This window comes from Mauremys reevesii, linkage group 2 (assembly GCF_016161935.1).
Source record: "Mauremys reevesii isolate NIE-2019 linkage group 2, ASM1616193v1, whole genome shotgun sequence".
In the NCBI taxonomy this organism is placed as follows: domain Eukaryota; kingdom Metazoa; phylum Chordata; order Testudines; family Geoemydidae; genus Mauremys; species Mauremys reevesii.
In genome coordinates, this window is record NC_052624.1 from 145013686 (window position 1) to 145035534 (window position 21849).

General features: G+C 63.4%; 1 protein-coding gene across 1 annotated transcript; it reads right to left on the reverse strand.

Annotated features, from left to right (window-relative positions):
• Positions 1–420: 420 nt before the first annotated feature.
• On the reverse strand, positions 421–21362 carry LOC120399665 (NPC1-like intracellular cholesterol transporter 1). The gene is given in 20 exon segments (XM_039528131.1): positions 421–1115; positions 1896–2058; positions 2174–2287; positions 2850–3081; positions 3745–3895; positions 4304–4359; positions 5187–5313; positions 6471–6589; positions 7235–7425; positions 8184–8273; positions 8579–8716; positions 8863–8990; positions 9250–9364; positions 10433–10615; positions 11246–11374; positions 11899–12071; positions 13406–13506; positions 16608–18083; positions 18085–18143; positions 21252–21362. Coding segments are annotated over 20 exon segments (3969 nt in total). The 5' UTR covers positions 21306–21362; the 3' UTR covers positions 421–945.
• Between the last annotated feature and the right edge of the window lie 487 nt (positions 21363–21849).

Consider the following 21849-nt stretch of genomic DNA (forward strand, 5'->3'; position numbering starts at 1 on the left):
AAGTCTTCTCTGTCTGGCTGGTTTGGTTTGCCTTGGTGTACAAAGGAACCCCAGCCTGGGGCTGTGACTGCCCTGCTCTGAGCAATCTGTCCTGAATTGGTACTCTCGGTTGGGTCCCACCAAGGGCAGCATCATTACAGCCCCTCAGTCTCTCCTGGTCTGGGTTTAGACTGGGTAACTGGGTGAAAATTACTGGCCTGTGCTGAACAGGGGCCCTTCTGGCTCAAGAGTCAATGAAACAATTTCATCCCGAAGTGCTTAGCAGAGGCAGGAATCCTTTGCACTGAAATGCAGCTGCCTCTGGGGTGGAGCGCAGCTGCTGTGCAGCAGCCTGCACCAGTGTGGGGTGGAGACGGTGAAACCCCACACCGGGGTTTCCTGTTTGCAAGGTTAAATGCAGACAAAGGTAGAAGGGTGAGAACAAGGTTTAAATATAATTCAGGTAGTAAATTGTTATGTAAACACTGAGAGGCGGATTCCACCCGGCCCCAGGGCCAGAATCTGCCTGGAATTAAACACAGCAAATCAGAGCCCCCAGACTTCCGGGGATCAGAGAGATGCAGGCCCCCCTAGCTCGGCCGGTCCTAGGGGCTGACAACTCGCTGGGCAAGGAAAGTGCATGCGCCCCCCTAGGGGCCCGAGTGACGGGGTGTCTTGCTGGGGCAGCACTGAGTGTGAGGAGACAGCGCCCCCTAGTGCCGAGCTAGGACGTCGAGGTCAGTGCTGGAGGTGGGGAACCCCAGCTCACTCCCTGCAGCACAGCACCCCTGGGCTCTGCCCTGGGGCTGGCACTGAGTGCGTGGGGGCCCTCCAAGGCAGTGGGGGAGGAGATTTGAAGATGCAAAGGGGGGGCTGTCCAGCAGCGGAACCCCCCGACCTGCACTGAGTCAGAGAGGAGTGACCCCCCGGCAGTAGCAGCAGCTCGGTGCCCCCTGGCTCTGCCCCTCAGAGGCGGTGGGAGGCCATGGGAGGGTCTCCGGACCCCCGGCCCTTGCTCTGCTCTTCCTTGTCCTGGAAGCTGGGGTTCCTCGTGGTCAGACTACCCTCAGGGCTCTTCTTCTCCGGCTCCGGCTGCGGGGCCTCGGCCAGGGCTGCAGCAGGGCTGGGGCTGGGCCCTAGGGTACAGGAGGGGCAGGTTAGAGCCAGGTGGGATGGCGGGCGCCATGGCTAGGGGCATAACAGGCAGCTCCCCCCCGCCCCCTGCCAACCATGGTGCTCCCATGCCCTGTCCCCTACCCCCCAGCTCCCACCTCTGGGGCAGGATCCCTGGGTGTCGGACTGCGTTCCTGAAGAGTTGCTCCTCCATGGGGCTACATGAGGGGGTCCCTGGGGAGGAGGTTGGGGCTGGGGGGCGGCTCCCCTCAGAGATGGAGCTGGGGGAGCATGGCGGGGGGTGGCGGGGGGCAGTGAGGGGAGCCGGGCAGCAAAGCATACTGGCAGAGCCTGAAGGGACAGGGGCAAGGGGTGCTGGGGGAAGCCGGGGGCTGGTGGGCAGGCAGGGGCACTGGAAGGGTGGGCAAGCAGCGAGGGGTGACTTGGATGCTGGAGGAGATGGGATGGGGGCAGCGAAGGGTGCGGGGGGCACTGGGGGGGATACGTGAGCAGTGTCGGGGTGCGGGGGGGGGCAGTGTGGGCGGCCGGGGGGCGGGTGCTGGGGGAAGCGGGCAGTGCAGGGTAGTGGGGCGGGCGCTGGGGGAGGTGGGCAGCCAGAGTGGACACTGGGGGAGGTGGGCAGTGCAGGGTAGTGGGGCGGGCGCTGGGGCAGGCAGTGCAAGGCAGTGGGGTGGGCGCTGGGGAGGCGGGCAGCATGGGCGGGCGCTGGGGCAGGCGGGCAGCACTGGCAGGCGCTCAGGGAGGCAGGGAGCACGGGTGGCCGGGACGCAGGTGTCAGGCACCGAAGTAGCTGAGCAGCACAGGCAGGAAGACCAGGCCGTGCAGCAGGCCCAGCAGCGTGATAAGCAGGTTCAGGCGGAAGAAGAAGATCTGGATGAGCTGGGCCTTGGCGAATGCCAGCACCACGATGCCCGGCAGGTTGGTCATGGCCACGCCCGCGAAGACCTGCAGGGAATGGGGTTGGTCAGAGATGGCCCCGGCCACCCCCACACTGTCCCTCCCTGCCTGGGGCTGACTGGCCCCTGACCCCCCCCACCTTGCCCTGCAGCCCCCCACTCACCGCGCTGCCCATGTTGATGGTGGCCTCCTTGGCCCTCTCCAGCCGAGTGGGCTGGGTGCTGACGGCAAAGGCCCGGGTCAGGTGGGACACGAACTCCACCGAGATGCCCACGGCCTACAAGGAGTGCAGGGCAGTTAGCGGAGCTGGGGCAGGCTCAAAGTGCCCCCGCAGCACTCTGTGGTCCCCAGCACCTGCACCGTCTGCCCACAGCACCCAAACCCCATGCCTGGGATCAGAGACCCCACCCCGTGGGACACAGTGGCAGAGGGCAGCGAGGGGTCACTGGGCCTGCCGGATAACGGGTTCTCCATGCAGCACTGAATCAAGGACCCACCTACCCACAAAGTCCTATCCCAGCATGCAATGGGCTTCGGAGCATCACAGCCATGCCCTCCCCTGCCTTGACTGGGTCCTGTGGGCATCTGTGAATGGCAGCCTGGGGCAGGATTGGGGGATGCTGGGAAGCAGGCACCTGGGGCTGGAGGTTGGGTACGGGTTCTGGGCGGCTGGGGCTGGGAGTTGGGGGCCCAGGTCTAGGTGCCAGTGCCGGAGGCTGGGTGCCTGGGGCTGGGTGTCAAGGGCTGGGTGCTGGGTGCCCAGGGCTGGGTGCTGGGTACCGGGGGCTGGAGGCTGGGTACTGGGTACCCAGAGCTGGGTGCCCGGGGCCAGCACGCACCGTCACCAGATTGATGAGGGAGATGGCATTGTAGCTGATGTCCCAGAGCGTCATGGCACCCACGGTGTCCACCAGGATCATGATGATGGTGAGCAGGTTGATGAGGCCCGAGCGCAGGTCCATACCCAACAGCACGCAGCAGACGGCGAAGGTGGGCACCAGGCAGAGCGCCAGGTTGAAGAGCCCTTCATTGACGATGGTGAGGTACTGCTCGTAGAACACGTAGGTGACCCTGGGGGCCGGGCACAGTGTGAGACCGCAACGCGCCCCCCCCCCCCAGGACCCTCCCTGCCTCACCCCTGGGACATGGGCCTGTGGACAGCCCCCCGCCCCCAGGACCTCCCCTGCCTCCCCCCTGGGACACGGGCCCCTGGACAGCCCCACCCCCCGACCTTCCCCACCTCCCTCCTGGGACACAGGCCCTTGGACAGCCCTCCCCGCCTCCACCTGGGATGGCCCCGGGACCCATTCCCCTGTGCCTGGGCCATGGCCCCCCAGGCTGCCCTTGCGACCCCCACCTGTGCCCCCGGGACCCTCCCCTGCCTTCCCCTGGAACACAGGTCCCTTCCACAGCCCCCCCCTGGACCCACCCCCATGTGCCTGGGACATGGGCCCCTAGACGGGCCCCCAGGACCATCCCCTCCCTGCCTCAGGGACATGGGCCCCATGTGCTGCCCCTCTGTCCCTGCTCCCACTGGACTGGCCTCAGCCCCAATCCCTCCAGACATGGGCTCAACCAGGCTGCCCCCCACAGGGAACCCAATGGGCATCCCCTCCCCCTTCTCCTCATGGGACAAGGCAGTGACATCCTTATGGGAAACACCCCCCAGAGTGCCCCCCCGACCCCAGGAACCCCAGACGCCCCCTGACCCCTCCGTGCCATCTGACCCCTCACGTATAAGGGAAGACCCGGAAGTTGGGGTCGGTGCCCGGCACCCGCCGCATGGAGTTGGTGATGTTGGTCGCCAGCGCCCGTGCCGCCCGCAGCGCGGCCGTGTACTCCTGGGAGTTAGTGAGGGGCGTGTGGTAGGCCATGAACCGCGAGGCTGGGGAGATGGGGGGTAAGACCACTGCCCCCTGGCTTGGAGAGCTCCCCTGGGACTCCCACCCCTTCCAGTGCTCCCCTCCCCCATATCCTGGGACCCCCTCCCCCACTATGCCCTCCCAGTACCCTCCTCCCCTCCCCACCACCCACAATGCTTGGATCCTGCCTCCAGTGTGGTCCCACAGGGCCCCTTTATGCCCACTCTTTCCCCAGCATGCGACAGGCAATGGGGCCGGACCCCCAGCGCTGTGCGGTGTGGGACGGCAGTGCGGTCCTGGCGCCCGCAGGGGGCAGAGTGCGGTGTGCCATTCCCCCCTCCCCTGGGGGCCAGGCCCTCCCCGCTCATCTCACTGCAGTGGGGGTCTCCCCTGTCCCTTGTGTGGGTGTCCCTAGCATGGCTGGCACTTACCCTGGATCTCGCCGTCTGGGCCCAGCTTCACAGCGGTGTCGTAGGCTCCCAGCCCACTGGCGGGGACAGGAGAGGGGTGGGTGAGAGCGGGAAGGGGCAGGGTGAACCCCCCCGCTCCATGGGAAGCCCTCCCCCCACCTGAGTCTGCCGACAGTCTGAGCTGCCCGCTATGGGGCAGGGAGTGCCTGAAGAGGTCCCCAACGGGGCAGATGTGGGGTCCCCATGTGAGGCAATGCTGGGCCCCAGGGTGCTGGCATGGGGCTCTGAGTCCATCCCCATCAGCCAGGGTACGTGTGTCCTGCACTGCTAGTCAGGCTGGCGACAGAGGGGTGGCTGGGGAGGTGCGGCTAGCTGGTACGAGAAAGGGCAGGGGACTCCCCCGCCCCGAGGTGGTGGCTTCCCAGGGCAGAACGCCCCTAGAATGGCAAACTGGGAGGGGGAGGGGTCAGTTGGAAACATTTCCCCGCAGGTCAGGCCAGCGCTCATGGCCAGCGCCCCTGGGTCCTGCCAGGAGCCTGTGCCTCGCCCACCCAGCACAGCCACGGGCACAGCTGAGGGCCTGGTGAGCCGCAGGCCCCTGGGACAGTCAGATACTGTGTGTGTGTGAGAGAGACACCTCTGGCCAGCAGGGGGCGCTGTCTTTCGGACTCCCTCACCAGCAGGGGGCGCTGCATGTGTGTATGTCTCACCTCTCACCAGCAGGGGGCGCTGTGTGCATGTGTGTATGTCTCACCAGCAGGGGGCGCTGTGTGGGGGATGTGCTGCACCCGAGTCCCAGCCCCTGTGCCCGCAGGGCATGTTTACAGCCCCCAAGGACTGCCCCGTGCCTGGACCCTCCCCCGCTGCTGCCCCAGCGCCAGGCCCTGCCCCTGCCAGCACCTACCCTTTGGGGCAGTTGAGGTTGGGCATGTCATGCAGAAACCAGGGCAGGAAGCGGTTGAACTGCTCCACGGAGGGGCGAATGACCTCACTCAGGTCCCTCATGCAGTTGAGCGGGCAGCTGGCAGTTGCTGTGGGGCAAGAGGCTGGCACGGTGAGGGGGCCGCAGGGCATGAATCCTGGGGCGAGGGGGCATGGGGGGCTCTGCTTACCCAGAGGAATTCCCAGGACGGATCAGACCTGGCTCTGCCCGGACCTGTCTCCTCTCCCACAGGGCCAGTCCCAGGGATGTGCCAGAGCCCCCATCCCATGGCTATTCTGGAATCACCGGCCCCCTGGAGCTGTTTCTCCCAGACCCCGTCAGGCCGGGGCCAGCTCATGGTCAGGGATGGGAGGGCTCAGATCCCTGCTGCTGCTTTATCCCCCCAGGGAGCTCCAACTGCTTTTGCTGCCCAGATCAATGCAGGGCTCTGCTCAGCTCTTGGTCTTGGAGATCTAGTGGCTGGGAGTTCCACAGGCTCCGCTGGATTGAAAACCGGCGGATTGTGCCCTTTATTGCTTGCGTCTGATGAAGTGAGCTGTAGCCCACGAAAGCTTATGCTCAAATAAATTTGTTAATCTCTAAGGTGCCACAAGTACTCCTGTTCTTTTTGCAGGATGAGCTGTGCACCCAGCCGTGCCCTTTGCCATCCCACTACGGCCAGACTCCTCCCCCCACACCCCTTTGCCTCTCACTCCCACCCCCCAAACACACACTGATCAGAACTGAGTCTGGCAAGCGCTGGCAGTCACTTTCGGCTGAAACCAGCTTTCCAGTGTGGGTGAGGTGCTGGCCAGACCCCACTGACCCTACCAGCGAGCTCGCTGCCCCAGCCTGCCCCCATCAGGAGCTCACGCCGATCTGAGGGGAAATCCGGCTTTTCCGCCTTGCCCTAAACCCCTGGGGTTCTGGCCGGCCCCTGGTATTGGAATCGCCTGGCCGCGGCATTCAGCAGTGGCAGCCAGACGCCATTGGGGCGCGCAGAGCCCTTCTGTCCGAGGTGTGGTCCTGTCTCGCTGAGGGGTGAGCCCTCTTCTCCAGCCCTCCCCCTCCCCAGACTGCAGGGTCCCTGCCTTGCCCTGCCCCACAGGGGGCCCCCAGCCCATCTCTGACCCCTCTCACTGCAGTGACCACCTGCCCCTTTGGTTGGGGGCTCACAGTGCCACACCAGCCGTGGGAGCCCTTTCTGTGCCCAGCTCTGGGCAGCACTGTCAGGTTAACCCCCCCAGCCCTACGGGCGAGACCTACTGTCGGTGGACGGGCAGAACTGGCTGTCGTTGGAGCTGATGCGGCAGCATCTCGACAGCGGGTGGAGCCAGTCAATGAAGTCATCAACCCAGGACGAGGCAGGGATGGCCAGGTAGGATCTGCAAGAGGAGCAGGGGGTGGACTGTTAGACTCTGGGCAGTGAGGAGCCCTGCCTGCTGGGACGCAGCATGGAGGGGGCCTGGCAGGGGGTTGCAGGCCTGGCTGTAGGGCACCACGGGCCCACCCGGGTCAGGCTAGGGACAGAGCTGGGCAGGAGGCGCTGTGTGGGCTGGGGAACCCGGGCTCAGATAATGACTTAGGTCCCAAGTGACCATTAGAGGTGCCCGTCTTTGTCCAAACAGCAAATCAACACAGCGGGGCGCCCAGAAGACACCCAGGGCTTGGGAGCGATGGCCTGCAGTTCGGGAGTGAGGGGCACCAGCAGAACTGCGGGGCAGGGGCATCGGGACAGACCAAGGGGTCCTGGCAGAACTGGAAGGGCAGGGGTGGCAGGTCAGAGCGAGGGCCCTGGCAGAGCTTGAGGGGCAGGGGTGTCAGGGCAGAGCGAAGGGCCCCACAGAGCCAGGGGATAGGGGCTGTGGGTTGGAGTGAAGGCCCCGCAGAGCCAGGGGGCAGGGGCTGTGGGTCGGAGCAAGGGCCCCGCAGAGCCGGGGGGCAGGGGCTGTGGGTCGGAGCGAAGGCCTCGCAGAGCTGTGTGTGGCCCCACGGCTGGGCGCCCCTCTCCCGGCCCCAGGGGCACTCACACGTTGGGGAAGCTTGTGGCATACTGGATCTTCTGGGTCAGGGAGTTGTTGTCGCAGCCGGCGCTGGAGCAGACGCCATTCATGCCGGGCCCGGTGGAGAAGTTGTAACCGCCGGTGGTGACGAAGTAGGTGGGCAGGCCCACCATGAAGTATTGGTTCAGGTACTGGAAGTATTGCACCATGTAGGAGTCCTAAGGAGACACCACAGGACCCGTCATGCCAGCTCCCTGCCCCTGCCACCCGGGGGCGGGGGGGTAGCTAGGTTGGCTCGGAGACTGTGCCCCACCCAGCCATGGCCTTATCCGCCATCAACTCCCCACCTCGCGCTGGCACCGACTTGGGCACGAGCCGTGACTAGCGTGTCGGCCCCCTCCACTGGCACCACAGAACAGATGGCGGTGCCAAGACGTGGCCTGCCCTCCCAGGTGCCCCCAGCCTGGGCCACCCAGAGATGCCAGGCCAGAGCTCCCAGTGGGGCTGCAGCCCCAGGAACCTCCTGCCCCAGGGCAACCTGGTGTCTTTGAGCAGGAGATGGAGCAACCTCAGGGCTATGGGGCACCCCACACCTCCCTAGCCCCCGCCCAACCCACCGGGCGCCCGCCTCCAGCCAGCCTCCTTGGAGCCCAGCCCAGGGCAACGCCCCCAGGGGAGAGCGAGCCACGCACGGCTGGAACCCACCCAGGCGCCAAGGGCACGATGGGGAGGTGCCCAGATACCCTGGTGATGGGGCGGCAGAAAGGCCTGGGCACAGCAGGACCAAGCTGCCCTGTTGGGGCTCCTGGGAAGCTGCCAACATGGCCGCGGTGGGGCGACTGCCCAACGGCCAAGGGGCATCAGGGCCAGGCAGCGCCTGGACGGAGCCTGCAGGCAGCCCAGACTCCGGGCGCCCTGTGAGAGCCGCGCAGCCCGGGCAGACACTGGGCGCGTGTGGGGGGAGGGGGGTTCTTACCTTGGGCATCGCCAGCTCCTGGTCCAGCCCCACGGGCACCTGCAGCGCCAGGTAGATCCCAGCACAGAACATGAACAGGAAAAGCAGCATCTGGGGGGTAGGGGGGCACCGTTGTGAGGACAGCTCTACCGCCCCTCCCCCACCTCAGCCCCCTCCCCTCCCTGCTGCAGAGCACCCCAGCCCCAGCACAAGGGCCCAACCCTGCTTGCGTAGAGGATCCCCCACCCTGGCACCTGGGCCCCCTCCCCCAACCTTAGACCCAACACCCTACCTGCCCCACTCCCGCCCTGGCACCCGGGCCCCCTCCCCTAACCTTGGACCCAACACCCTCCCTGCCCCTTCCCTATCCTGGCACCTGGGCCCCCTCCCTTTCCCTCTCCCCCGCCCCCACTCACCACCAGGGCCCTGACGGCACGGTTCAGCAGCACGGGGGTGTAGATGCGCCGCATGAAAGGGCGCAGCAGCCCCTCACTCCGCGCCGGGCACCCCGCCTTGCTCAGGCGGTGGCAGCAGCAGAGGTCGAGGCGGGCAGCCTGGGGGCAAAGGGAGCGTCAAATCTACCTGCTTGGTGCAGCTGGGGAATGGCCCCACCCCCTCCGTCCCTGGGCCCCCCCCCCCCCGGCAGGTGCCCCTCCCCTCCTGCCCCCCAGCCCCATGCCCCCTGGCGGGCACCTCTCACCTCCTGCCTGCGAGCGTCGAGGGAGACCAGCGCCACGAACATGGACATCTGGAGCAGGAAGTCAAAGAGCACAGCCAGGGCGGCATTGAGAGCAAAGGTGCGAACCGCTGGCATCCGTGTCAGGGAGCCTGTGGACACGAGAGCTCGTGAGTGGCGGGGGGTCCTTGTGCCAGCTCGAGAGTGTGGGGGAGGGGTGCTGTGTGCACCTGGAGCTACCCTGCCCACAGTGGCATTTCCCGAGCGTGGGACCCGACGCCCCAGCCATGGTCTGGCGGCATGCCAGGAAGGGCACAAGCAGCCATGGTGCTGGGCACCCCCAGGTGCCCCATACCTGGGCCCAGCCCTCTCCCAGCTCAGGCCCCCTTGTCCTGCGCCACCGGCACTCACCCAGGAAGAAGCAGGTGGCCTCGGAGAAGCTGCACAGGAGCATGCTGGGTGCCACGGTGCCCAGCACCCGCCCGATGTGCTGCTCGCGCCGCTCGCCCGGCTCCCGCACCGACCTCTGCAAAGCACCCACCAGGGTGAGAGGAGGGGCTGGGCGATGCCCCCCAACTGCCCCACCCTGCCGGGGGCACCCCCACCTGGCCCCCTGCCCTCCCATTGCCCTGCCAGGGCCATCTCCACCCAGCCTGCTGCCCCCCAACTGCCTTGCCCTGCTGGGGCACCCCCACCTGGCCGCCTGCCCCCCAACTGCCTCGCCCTGTGGGGCCCCCCAGCCCCCCCACTGTTGTGCTGCCCCCCCCACTCAGCCTGCTGCCCCCAAACTGCCTGGCTCCGCTGGGGGCAGCCCCACCCGGCCCCCTGCCTGCCAGGGGCACCCCACCTGGCCAGCTGCCCCCCAACTGCCCCACCCTGCCGGGGTACCCCCAACTGGCCACCTGCCCCTCAATTGCCCTGCCAGGGGCACCCAGACCCAGCCTGCTGCCCCCTACCTGCCCTGCCCTGGATGGGGCACACGCCTTGCCTATTGCCCCTCCGCCATGTCCTGCTAGTGGACCAGCCTGGTTTTCTTCCTTTCATCACTTGCTCCCACAGCCAGACAGGGTTGATTCCCCACACCCTTGCTGCTGTGGGAAGGGCCCCTCTGACCCCCACTTGCATCTGAAGAAGTGGGCATTCACCCACAAAAGCTCATGCTGCAAAACGTCTGTTAGTCTATAAGGTGCCACAGGATTCTTTGCTGCTTCTACAGAACCAGACTAACACGGCTACCCCTCTGATATCTGACCCCCACGTTCATGAGTGTCAGACCCTGACCCCAGCCCCCTCAGCCGGGCCCCAGTGGGACACCCCAGCCCATGACCTATGGGATGTTCCCCAGCGGGCCCCAGGAGCCAATGGGATGCTGCCCAGTAGGATGTGCCAGGAGGGGGCACTGGGGTGTGGGGGATAGAAGGGATTCTGTGGGGGGCTGGGCATTCTGGGGGGGCTGGGTACTCCAGGGAGGCTGGGCTGGGTGTTCGGGGGGCCTGGGTACTCCGGGGGGGCTGGGCTGGGTGTTCTGGGGGGCTGGGTACTCCGGGGGGGGGCTGAGCTGGGTGTTGGGGGGGGCCTGGGTGCCCTGGCTCACCTGGTACTCCAGCACAAAGATGAAGATGTTGTCAGCGCCCACAGCCAGCACGAGGAAGGGAACCACCTCGATGATGACGAGGGAGGAGGGCAGCCCCACGTAGGCATAGAAGCCCATGGAGGAGAACACGGCGCCCAGCACCACCAGGATCCCGCCCAGGCCCAGCGTCACCTTGGAGTCCACCTGCAGGGGGCAGCGCGGTGATTCAGGGCGGCTGGCACCCGCGGGGGGTGGGGCCTCTTGGGACTGATGGAGAGCCTGGGGGAGATGCTACAGAGACCTTCTAGGGGTTGCGGGGAGCGGGCTGTGGGGCTCGGCCAGGCTATGGGCAGGCTATGGGCCTGGGGCTGTGCATGGCAGTGCCAGGGGCCGGTTGTGGGGTTAGTGGGTGGCGCTCTCCCCTGGCGCTCAGGGCAGGCTATGGGGCTGAGGTTGTGGGTGGCAAAGCCAGGGGGCGCTGGGCTGTGGGGCGGGCGAGCCGGGGCTCTGCAGAGGTGCAGGGTACACGCACTGGACCTGGTCGTTCTGTGGCGGCTGGTTGAGTCTGTTCCAAGCTGGGCAAAGGACCCAACCGGCTCTAGAGACTGAGGGTCCTCAACAGGCAGCCCCAGCCCCCCTCTCTGCAGGGAGAGGGCAGCCCCCTCTCCAGGGCCCACTCAGCCCCAGGGGGTGCCAGCGAGGGGTGGGCGAAGGGCTGCTTGGCTACTAGAGACTGGCATGAGACAGGCCAGCAGACAGGCACTGCCCCCACCCCAGTCCCCTGCTTCCCAAAGCAAGCCCCATAGCCTCCCGCCAGCCCCGCTGCCCCCGTACCAGGATGCGCCTGCAGCTGGAGTACTCGCCCAGGGCCAGCGCGATGTAGAGGAAGATCACCAGGTAGCTGATGGCAAAGATGGGGATGTCCTCGGCCGTGGTGCGGTTAATCTCGTCCTCCAGGGAGCGCTGCGGGGGCCGGGGGTTAGACACAGGCAGTGCCACATGGGGCAGGGGCAGCGCCTGCTTCCCGCTGCCACTGGCTGGAACTGTGCCTGCTGGAGCCAAGAGCTGTGCCCAGGGGCCTCCTATGGGGCTAGAGGGCTGGGCTGTGCCCTCTATTTGCCCTTGCCCTGATTGTGGCTGTCCCTCCCCCATCCCTTCCTGCTGTCCCCCCTCTCCTCCCAGCCCCAGTCTGGCATCAGGAAATGCCCCGTGTCTGTCACCGTCTCCCACCCATATGCCCCCAAACCAGAGCTTGCCCACTGTGCCAGCAGCAGAGGCTCATCGTTGGCCTTTAATGGGGCAAGGAGAGGGGGTGACAGGATGGCGGGAGTCACTCCGAGCTGGGGGCTGCTCCAGGCTGTGCAGTGTTGGGGGTCCCGGCTCCAGAGAGCAATGGGGGCTGAACAGCCATGAGCCATAAGAGAGTTCTTTGAGCCCCCATCGTGCAGGGCTGGCCCCCAGCCGGGTCTCTGTGATGGCCCCAGTACCTCAGCCATGTAGGCGACGGTGTAGGTGTGAGCGTGGGTCCGCTGGAACTCCCCCACCACCTGCAGGAAGCGCTGCTCCCACAGCAGCACCCAGGCGTAGCGCGGGTCGCTGCGCAGGTAGTTGTTCAGCGAGAAGGTGAGGATCAGTGCCTGGGCCTCCGAATAATCTTCACCTGGTGCGGGGAGGGCATTGAGAGCCAGCAGGCACAGACATCTCCCTCTTCCCGCCAGCCCCTGGCAGCCAGCCTCCTGCCCCCGCCCAAGGCAGCACCCAGTCCACAGGAAGGGAGCGGGTCTGATAAGGGAGATCGTAAATATCCAGACTTTGCCACCCCGCCCCTCCCGGGCACCTTCCAGCTCAGGATCGAGGGCCACTTCCCGAATACCAGTCCCCAGGATCAGTGCGGGAGTGGCATGGAGCCTTCCACCATCACTGACAGGCAGCCACCTCTGGGCTGCAACGCGGTAGCTGGCTAACCCCACACCGCAACGCCTGCTGACCGTTTAGGACAGGCCGTGACAGTTCTGTACACAGCTGATACTGCCACAGGGTGGAGGGAGGTCAGGGAGGCAGGCTGGAGTCCCTGGAGCACTAGCCAGGATCCTTAGCACAGGGTCCTGGGATCTCGAATGGCCCCAAGCAGCCAGGGCCTCAGTTCCTGTCTCTTCTTCCAGACAGCACCCCCAGGAGCATAGCGCCCCCACTGGCCTGAACCAGCTAAGTCATGTGCCAGGGCTGGGGGCTTCTCACCCAGATGCCGGGAGCCCCGCAGGGCCGATACTTCAGAGCAGACCTGGAGTCACCCTGGCTTGACGGGCACAATCCCCGCTCGGTCCCACCAGGCCAGATGCAGGCAAGCAGCTCCACGGCTCCCTGCTGCCCCCCATGTCAGCCCCACCACCAGCTACCCCATGATCCAGCCCTCGAACAGGGTGCCCTCGGGGCTCAGCCCTCTCCTGCCCATTCTTTCTGCAGCCCATCTCTGTCTGGACCTTGGCCCCTCAGCGGCTGGCACTGCCACTGCTCAGACCTGCCCCGCTCGGACACTGCTGCTCCTCTCTTTGCCTCACACCTTCTTCGGCGCATCGGACACCCGCCGCTGGTCTTCTCTCACTAGGTCCCGCTTGGTTCTCTCCACCCTGCCCATCGCCTCTCCTGCGCTGGCAAGCCCCGCTGTGCTTTGCCAGTCGTGCCAGCTGGCACCACTCATGTGGTACATGCCCAACAAATACCACTGGGCACCGGCTGCCCCTCACGCTGGGGAGAAGCTCCCTGCAAACATCCCCAGAGCTGCCTCGTTATCCACCTTTCAGCTCCTCTGTCACTGTGCCCCGGCCGCGGTGCCAGGCTGCTGGGGCACTGTGCCCAACACCCACCAGGCCGACTCACCACATGCTTCCCTTGTGCCCCCCTCCCCGACGGAGCTGTGAGCCGGTGGAGGAGGAGGGCGGTCGCTGCCTGTGAAGCCGTGGGGCTGGGTACCCGCCTGGCGCTGGTGCCCCTTACCTGTGTAGCCACCCACAGCCAGGAAGGGGAAGACGGGCGCGCCGTAGTCGGCCATGCAGCTCAGCTGCAGGTTGGTGATGTCCTTGAAGGAGAGAGGCGAGCTGGGGAGGCAGAAGGAGTGAGTGAGGGCAGAATGCCTGCCGGGGGCGCTGCGGGGCCCCTGTGCCCTGGTCCTCCTGGTGCCACGGTCCCATTGGCTCTGCGGCACTGTGCCCACGCACAGCGCTCTGCGAGCTGCAGCCTGTGCCAGGAGCTCCCCTTAGGGACGGACCCAGGGTGGCGGCAGAGAGAAGGGGGGCTGGAGGCAGACCGCAGGGTGGGGAGGGGAACTGCGAAGCTGAAGGGTGGAGAGATCAGAGAGGGAGGAAGCCAGTGACAGGGCAGGAGCTGGCAGTGGGCATGGCAGGGGCATCAGGAGAGGAAGGTCGGCAGCCTCTAACCACCCCCATCTCCAGCCTTTCTGCAGGGCGCGCCCAGCATGGCAGAGCTACTGCCCCACAGGGAGCTCCCCACCCCAGGGCTGAGCCACTGCCCGTCCCCCACGGCCCTCCAGGGAGAGACCCCCAGTGTAGATCCAGAGCCTCCCAGCACACATCCCAGCAAGGAGCCCCCTAGAGCCACCCTGTAAGGAAGTGGGAATTTTTGGTAGTATTTTTGTGATGCCTACCTGTGACTCAGTTTCCCCCGTACTTTTCATGGCAACCCCATGGGGGCGAAAGAGTTGTCTGCCCTTGGGGCTGGGCAGGAGCCGAGGAGGTGGGAGTGGCCAAGGCTGACCCAGGTCTATGGGAAATCCAGGCAGGGAGCGGTGTGTAACAGGCCCAGGGCTGGAGGGGGCAAGGGGTGGGTTCCCCCAGCTCTCACCAGGGATGCTGAGCAGAGGCAGCTGGAGAACAAAGCCCGAGGGGGCCTGGGCTGGGGATACATATCCGGCTTCGGAGACAGGCAATGGGGCAGCGAGGCAGAGCCTGGCAGGCGCCCTTGGCCACGTGGCTGGGGGGCACCGGCTTGGCCAGCACCACGTCTCTGTGCTGGTCTGCGCCCAGCTGACCAATAAACCCTGCTCTGCTGGGACAGGCTGCCGGGGGTCCCTGCACACCCGGCTGGCTCGGCCGTGCTCCCGGGCAGAGCTCCGGGTGCGATGCAGGAGGGCTGGGATGCCATGGCCCACCCAGAAGGAAGAGGGGGACCCCTGGGGGGCTGGCAAGCTGAAGGGGTCCCCGGGGCTGTTTAAAAGCCAGGGTGCACCCATGATAACCCCCTTGTCCCCAACATCGGTCCAGCTACCCCCACTGCCATTGCCAGGCCGGTGTCCCCCACCAGCGCTAGCCCAGTGTGCACCACCAGTCCCAGGCCGCCCTCGTCCAGGCCCCATTGCTCCCTCCCCCAGATGACTGGCTCGAGCGCCCTGGAACACCGCCATGCTCCCTGGGGACCTGGTGCCATTACATGCCTTTCCTCTGGGTGGGCACCAGGGGGCGACAGGCAGTGGCACTGCTGGACTCTCTCCCCGCAAGTGCCCAGCCACACTGGGCATTTGTGATGTGGCTATTGGCTTGGGAAGTAACCATGTCCCCATGGAAACCAGATGCCACGGCAATGCCAGTCTCAGGACCTAGTGCTCGGTGCCTGAGCACAACAGCAAGGAGAGCAGCACCTGGACCAGCCTGGCAGCAAATGCCGGCCTGACGGCCCCCGGTATGGTCCCCACGGGGGAGGGGATTGACTAAGCCAGTCCAGGTGACTCCCAGCATCAGACAAGTGGGAATTTTTGGTAGTATTTTTATGAAGCCTATGTGTGCCTCAGTTTCCCCTGTATGCTGTGAGAGGAAGGGCTGTGTGCTCTCTGGCAGGCTACGACACAGGTGTGAATGGCTCCTAGCTGTCTGGGGCCTTCGATCCCACATCAGTGGAGCTCTGGAGAAGAGCACGCAAATCCGATTGCCCGGGCATGGAGCCCCAGAGAGCAGCACTGCCCGCCTCTCCCAGGGGCTGAGCTGCAGCTCAGGGAGCTCAAAGTGGGCTGTGGGAAGCAGTTGGGGCACCTGACCTGAGACAAAGGGAGGTCAGAGGGATGGGGCTGAGGGCTCTGGGCTAACCAGGATGGACAGGGCTGGATCTTTCTTTTCTCTGGGCTACCAAAGGCCTCCCTGTGCTGTGTCCAGCCGAGTTCCCACGCTGACTGGGTGTCCCTGCAGAGGCTGGTGGAGGGGCGTGTGCTGCTCCCCGAGATCATCCCAGTCTCCCTCAGGGGCTGCCTGGGTGGGACTCACTGAGCGGAGCTCACGGTGGGAAGCTCGGGGGCTGACAGCCTAAGGATGTGGTGAAGCTGCAGGGCTTGTCCTGGTGGAACAGCGAGACCGCCGGGGGTCTGGCTCGCTGAAGGGGGCCTCCCAGAGACTGTGCCACAGCTGGGGCCATGGCCCCGGTCCTGGGGATCCGTGACACTAGGATGTCAGGGAGCTTCCTCCCGGCCGGGGATGGACTGGGAAAGGAGAGAGGCACCGAAGAGCCGACACTGAACTGTCACTGGATTGACTGTGGCGTCTGACACTTTGCCGAACTCGGCAGCGCTGTAAGCACAAGAGGCGGCCAGACAGAGACATTAAAGCCAGAATAACGAAGCCAGACATGATTTGCAACCCAAACCAAATGCCAAGTGCTGGGCCCAGCTGCCTAGGACAAATCCACACTAACAGACGGCCAGCAAAGCTCCCAAACGCAGAACCCGGGGGGGGGAGGATGAAAAGGAAAGTGATGGGCCAGGAAATGCTGGGTGAAAACAGAGGTGGTAGAACATGTGTGGAGGGAAGAGCTGAGCCAGGGAACGAGGCAGGAGCTGGGCCGGAATCCCGAGGCCGACAGGGGACGGGGCGGACCAAGGAGGGCTTGGAAACGCACGAGAGAAGCAGAGTGGAAAGCGATCAGTCCTGCTCCAGAAGGAAAAGGCCACAGATAGGAGGCTGGGGGGGACATGGAATAAAGGGGCATCAGTCAAGTCCAAGTCTCTACAGACCATTAGCAGGTATGGAACCACGACCTTCTGTGTTGACTCCTACCTCCTGAGCCAAAGGGGAGAGCTGTGGGGGGAGCCCAGGGCTGGGCTAGCGGGGGGCTGCAGGTTGGGAATGAGGGGCATTGGCAGAGCTGTGTGGGAAGTGTGCACACCCCCTGTTCTCCCACACCAGGGCCTGGCACTTACTTGACGCAGTAGAGGAAGTGGTCTTTCCAGTCCACCATGCCCGTCTGGCCCCCCTGCGTCTGGCTGGCCGTCATCTCCAGGCGGGTGCGGTTGTTCTGGAAGTACTGCGCCAGGCTGTTGACACAGCAGTCGGTGGCGCTGGTGTTGTTCGGGTTCAGGGGCGCGTAGCAGACGTCCTTGAGCGTCACATTCCTGCCATCCTTCTCCGACCAGACCTCGATCTCCTGCAGCCGCGTCTGCAGCTCCAGCAGGTCCAGCAGGACAGCCATGGAGAGGATCCCACTGAAGTTCTTCTTGCCTAGGAGGAGGGAGTCGTAGGTGTAGCTGGGGAGGCCCTTGGCAGTGAGGATCACCTGGTTGGTCCTGAAGAAGGGCCCGAAGTTCTGGTCGTAGAAGTCCTTCTCCTGCCGGGCCTGGCTGTCGGGCGAGGACCAGAGCTCCACGGGGTCGGTGGTGAGCTGGATAAAGACCATCCCGCAGGAGAGTCCTATCACCACCACGGCTGAAACCAAGATGACCGAGACTGGGTGGGAAGCCACCATGGTGCCCCATCTCCTGAACATCTCCCCCAGGACGCGGTGGGTGGCCTGGCTGAGCCTCTCCGAGCATGTCATCCGGTCCCTCTGGCGCTGCCGCCCCTTGCCGCTGGCCTGCCTGGATCTGGAGATGCAGCGCCACACCAGGAAGGCCCCGAAGAGCACGGTCAGCAGGCAGAAGAGCAGACAGCACACAAACAAGACCCCGTCTAGGCTGCCCACCTTGAAGGGCGGGGGCTGGGGCGTGGGGGCGGGGATCTGTGGGCAGGACTCAGCACAGTCCAGGCAGGAGCACGGCTCCCCGTCGGCACTGACGGCCTCGCCGCAGCGCCAAGTCTTGCCATTGAGCGGCACGATGCCCTCCCCAACGGCACCATTGGCAGGCACCAGCTGGAAGTCGATATCCAGAGGGGCCAGCCCGTTGCTGCTGTCCCCCTGGAAGTCCAGCCAGCGCTGGCTGGTGCACAGGGTGGCACCGTACTTGCCGCACATGGCAGCGATGGCGTAGCCACCAGTGGCAGGGATCCGGACGCCCTTGCAGGAGTCGTAGGACTGGTCAGCGAAGCTCTGGTTGTAGAAGCACTGGTACTCCAGCACGCCCACCTGGCGCGTGCCCAGGATGGTGCGGTTGAAGAAGCGAGTGACGTTGGTGAAGAGGCTCTGGTTGGGGCTGCAGATGTTTTGGCAGTAGATGTTGGCAAAGTTCTCGGAGCAGGCGGGGCAGCGGGTCAGGACGGCCTGGGAGATGGCCAGGCTGAGCTGCAGGGCCACCAGCTGTTTGTAGGAGCAGCAGGCGTACGTGGTGTTCTCGCCCGTGTACAGCTGGGGGCACACCTCCTTCAGCTTGCTGAGGGTGGCGTCTCTGAGCAGCCGGGCCGGTGTGTTGGAGAGGCAGGGCACCGGCGACCACAGCAGGCTCACGTTGATCTCGGGGTTCCGCACTCGCGCCGTAGAAGGAGCAGTACCCGGCTTGGTGGATTCCTGTCAGTGCCGCTGTAGCCTGTCCCCACAGGAGAGAAAGGAGACGGGTTACCAGCAGCACGGCTGGGGAGCTGGGAGTCACTGGGGATGGGACCCACCCTAAGCCTCCAGCCCCACAACCCAGGGACACCCCAGTGCAAGACTGACCCTTACGACACAACCCCCAACCTGGGGGCACCCCCAGTGTGAGCCAACCACCTGCACTCGACCCCCAACTCGGGGACACCCCCAGTGTGAGCCAACCACCTGCACCCCAACCCCCAACTCGGGGACACCCCCAGTGTGAGCCAACCACCTGCACCCCGACCCCCAACCCAGAAACCCTCCCAGTGGGAGACCGACCCCCCCACCCTGACCCCCAACGTGTGACTCTGACCCAGTGCCTTGACAGCACCACATGACCCCTCCTAGAGTGCGACTGACCCCCAACCGCACAACCCCCAACCTAATGAGACCATCCTCCTCACCCCAACTCCCAACACTGTGATCCCCCCCAGCATGAGCTCAGCACCAGGCCCTGCACCTGCCTTGCCCTCCCACCCTGCTGAGAGCTTTCACACCGCCTGGCCAGCTGCTCCCAGCGCCCCCTATTTCCAAACTGCCTCTGAATTCTTTTCAACCCCCTCAAGATTGTTTTTTGACCCAACATCTTTCTGAACTTTAAAATGGGGAATTTTCCAGATCAAGCGAGTTTGAGTTTGGAAAACTGTCGGGTGCCCGAGCCAACCAATCAAACTGGCAGCAGCCCCACTGTGCCCAGCCCTGGACCTCCGGCAGGATTCGGTGGGAGCTAGGAGCTGGCCCTGGCAAGGTGCTTAATGACTTCTTTGTTTCGGTTTTCACCAAGAAGATTGGTGGTGATTGGACGTCTAGCACAGTGAATGCCAGTGAAAATGACGTAGGATAAGAGGCTAAAACAGGGAAAGAACAAGTTAAAAATTATTTGTCTTCAAGCCATCAGGGCCTGATTAAATGCATCCTAGAATACTCAAGGAGCTGCCTGAGGAGATATCTGAGCCATTAGTGATTATCTTTGAAAACTCATGGAAGGCAGGAGAGATTTCAGAGGACTGGAAAAGGGCAAATATAGTGTCAATCTATAAAAAAGGAAACAAGGAGAACCTGGGGAATTACAGACCAGTCAGCTTAACTTCTGTACCCAGAAAGATAATGGAGCAAATAATTAAACAATCAATTTTTAAATATCTAGACGATAATGAGGTGATAAGTAACAGTCAGCATGAATTTGCCAAGAACAAATCACGTCAAACCAACCTGATAGCTTTCTTTGTCAGGGTAACAAGCCTTGTGGATATGGGGGAAGTGGTAGACATGGTATATTTTGACTTTAGTAAGGCTTTTGATATTATCTCACATGGCCTTCTCATAAACAAACTAGGGAAATGCAGCCTAGATGGTGCTACTATAAGGTGGGAGCATAACTGGTTGGAAAACCGTTCCCGGAGAGTAGTTAGTGGTTCACAGTCCGGCTGGAAGGGCATAACCAGTGGGGTCCCACGGGGATTGGATCTGGGTCCGGTTCTGTTCAATATCTTCATCAATGATTTAGATAATGGCATAGAGAGTACACTTATAAAGTTTGCAGACTATACCAAGCTGGGCGGGGTTGCAAGTGCTTTGGAGGATAGGATTAAAATTCAAAATGATCTGGACAAACTGGAGAAATGGTCTGAAGTAACTAGGATGAAATGAAATAAGGACAAATGTGAAGTGCTCCACTTAGGAAGGAACAATCAGTTGCACACACACAAAATGGGCAATGACTGCCTAGGAAGGAGTCCTGTGGAAAGGGATCTGGGGGTCAGTGTGGATCACAAGCTAAATATGAGTCAACAGTGTAACGCTGCTGCAAAAAAAGTGAACATCATTCTGGGCTGGATTAGCAGGAATGTTGTAAGCAAGACACAAGAAGTAATTCTTCCGCTCTACTCCACGCTGACTAGGTCTCAACTGGAGCATTGTGTCAGTTCTGGGTGCCACATTCCAGGAAAGATGTGGACAAATTAGAGAAAGTCCAGAGAAGAGCAACAAAAATGATTAAAGGTCTAGAAAACATGACCTATGAGGGAAGATTGACAAAATTGGGTTTGTTTAGTCTGGAGAAGAGAAGACTGAGCGGTGACATGATAACAGTTTTCAGTTACATGAAAGGTTGTTTCAAGGAGGAGGGAGAAAATTTGTTTTTCTTAACCTCTGAGGACAGGACAAGCAGCAATGGGCTTAAATTGCAGCAAGGGCAGTTTAGGTTGGACATTAGGCAAAAGTTCCTAACTGTCAGGGTGGTTGAGTGCTTGAATAAATTGCCCAGGGAGGTTGTGGAGTCTCCATCACTGGAGATTTTTAGGAGCAGGTTAGACAAACACCTGTCAGGGATGGTCTAGATAATACTTAGTCCTGCCATGAGGCAGGGGACTGGACTAGATGACCTCTCGGGGTCCCTTCCAGTCCTAGCATTCTATGAATGCACCCCCCCACACACACACATGAATGCACCTGCCCACAAACATCCTCGCCAATGCCAGCGTGAGTCCCACCCAGTGCTGGGGACAATGCCAGTCCCACCAGCCCAGAAACTGGGCACCCCTTAACCACGGAGCAGGGGCAGCCAGCTGAGCTGCCCCTCCGCACAGCACCCTCGCCATTGCGGTTGGAGAGATCCCCACTGGGGGCAGAGGCAGGCATCTTCGGCCAGCGGAGCTGTGATCACCCCCTGCCCACGGACTATGGGCTCAGACCCCTGCGTAGGGACCCCTAAACTCCATCAGACCTTTGGACACTGAAAGCGTTGGCCGGATAGGGGCCAGTGCCCCCTAGAGGGGAAAGGCCCCGTGTTCCCTCCCCTGCCCCCCCTGAGCCAGCCAGTCCCTGCCCTGGGGGTGGATCGGAGCCTGCCCATTCCCTGCCCATCCTTGAAGCTGTCCCAGACTGGCACAATCACCCTGTTTTTGGAAGAGACGATGCCAGCCCAGCCCAGTTCCCTGGGTGGCTCCAGGAGGCCTCCAGCAGCTGTTCTGTATAAGGGTCCCCTGCCCTCCCCGCACTCCCCAGACCCCGCCAAACAGCTGGGGCAGTGCGGAGTGACTGGCCATGCCCAGGACTCACTCACCAGGCCCAGGGAGGCGCTGAGCAGCACCAGGGTGAGCGGGAAGCGGCCCAGCATCCTCTCAGTGTTGCCAGCCCTGGAGGAGCAGATGGCAGTGGGAGCCCAGGGCCAGGTCTGCCCCACCCCCACAGGCCCTGCATTAATGCAACTACTGCCTGCTATTAGCCTGGCTGGCCTGATGGCCAGGAAGCCAATCAGACTGCGCCACAGCCGTAAATCCCTTGTATCATTAACTTGGGGGCAGGCCGTCTGGGGCAACAGGAGCTGCTGTTACACATATTCTAACAGGGATTTTTTGGAGGGGTGGGGAGTGTCTTTAAAACAAACAAACTGAAAACTAGAAATCCCAGCATGTGGGGTCATGTTGACACCCCTCTGGGTCAACAGCCGAGCTGCACCCTTCAGATCTCTGCCACCTGAGCTACTGCAGGAAGTGACAGCAGTAGTAGGTTGTCATCCTCTGCATGGACCAGCACTAGCAGGGGACGGGACAAACACTCTGCCAGGGGGTTCTTGGTTTTTTGCTGACAGCAGAGGAAGGGTGAGACTCAGGACTCCTGGGTTCCATGCCAGGCTCTGGAGGGGAGCATCTGTAGTGGGC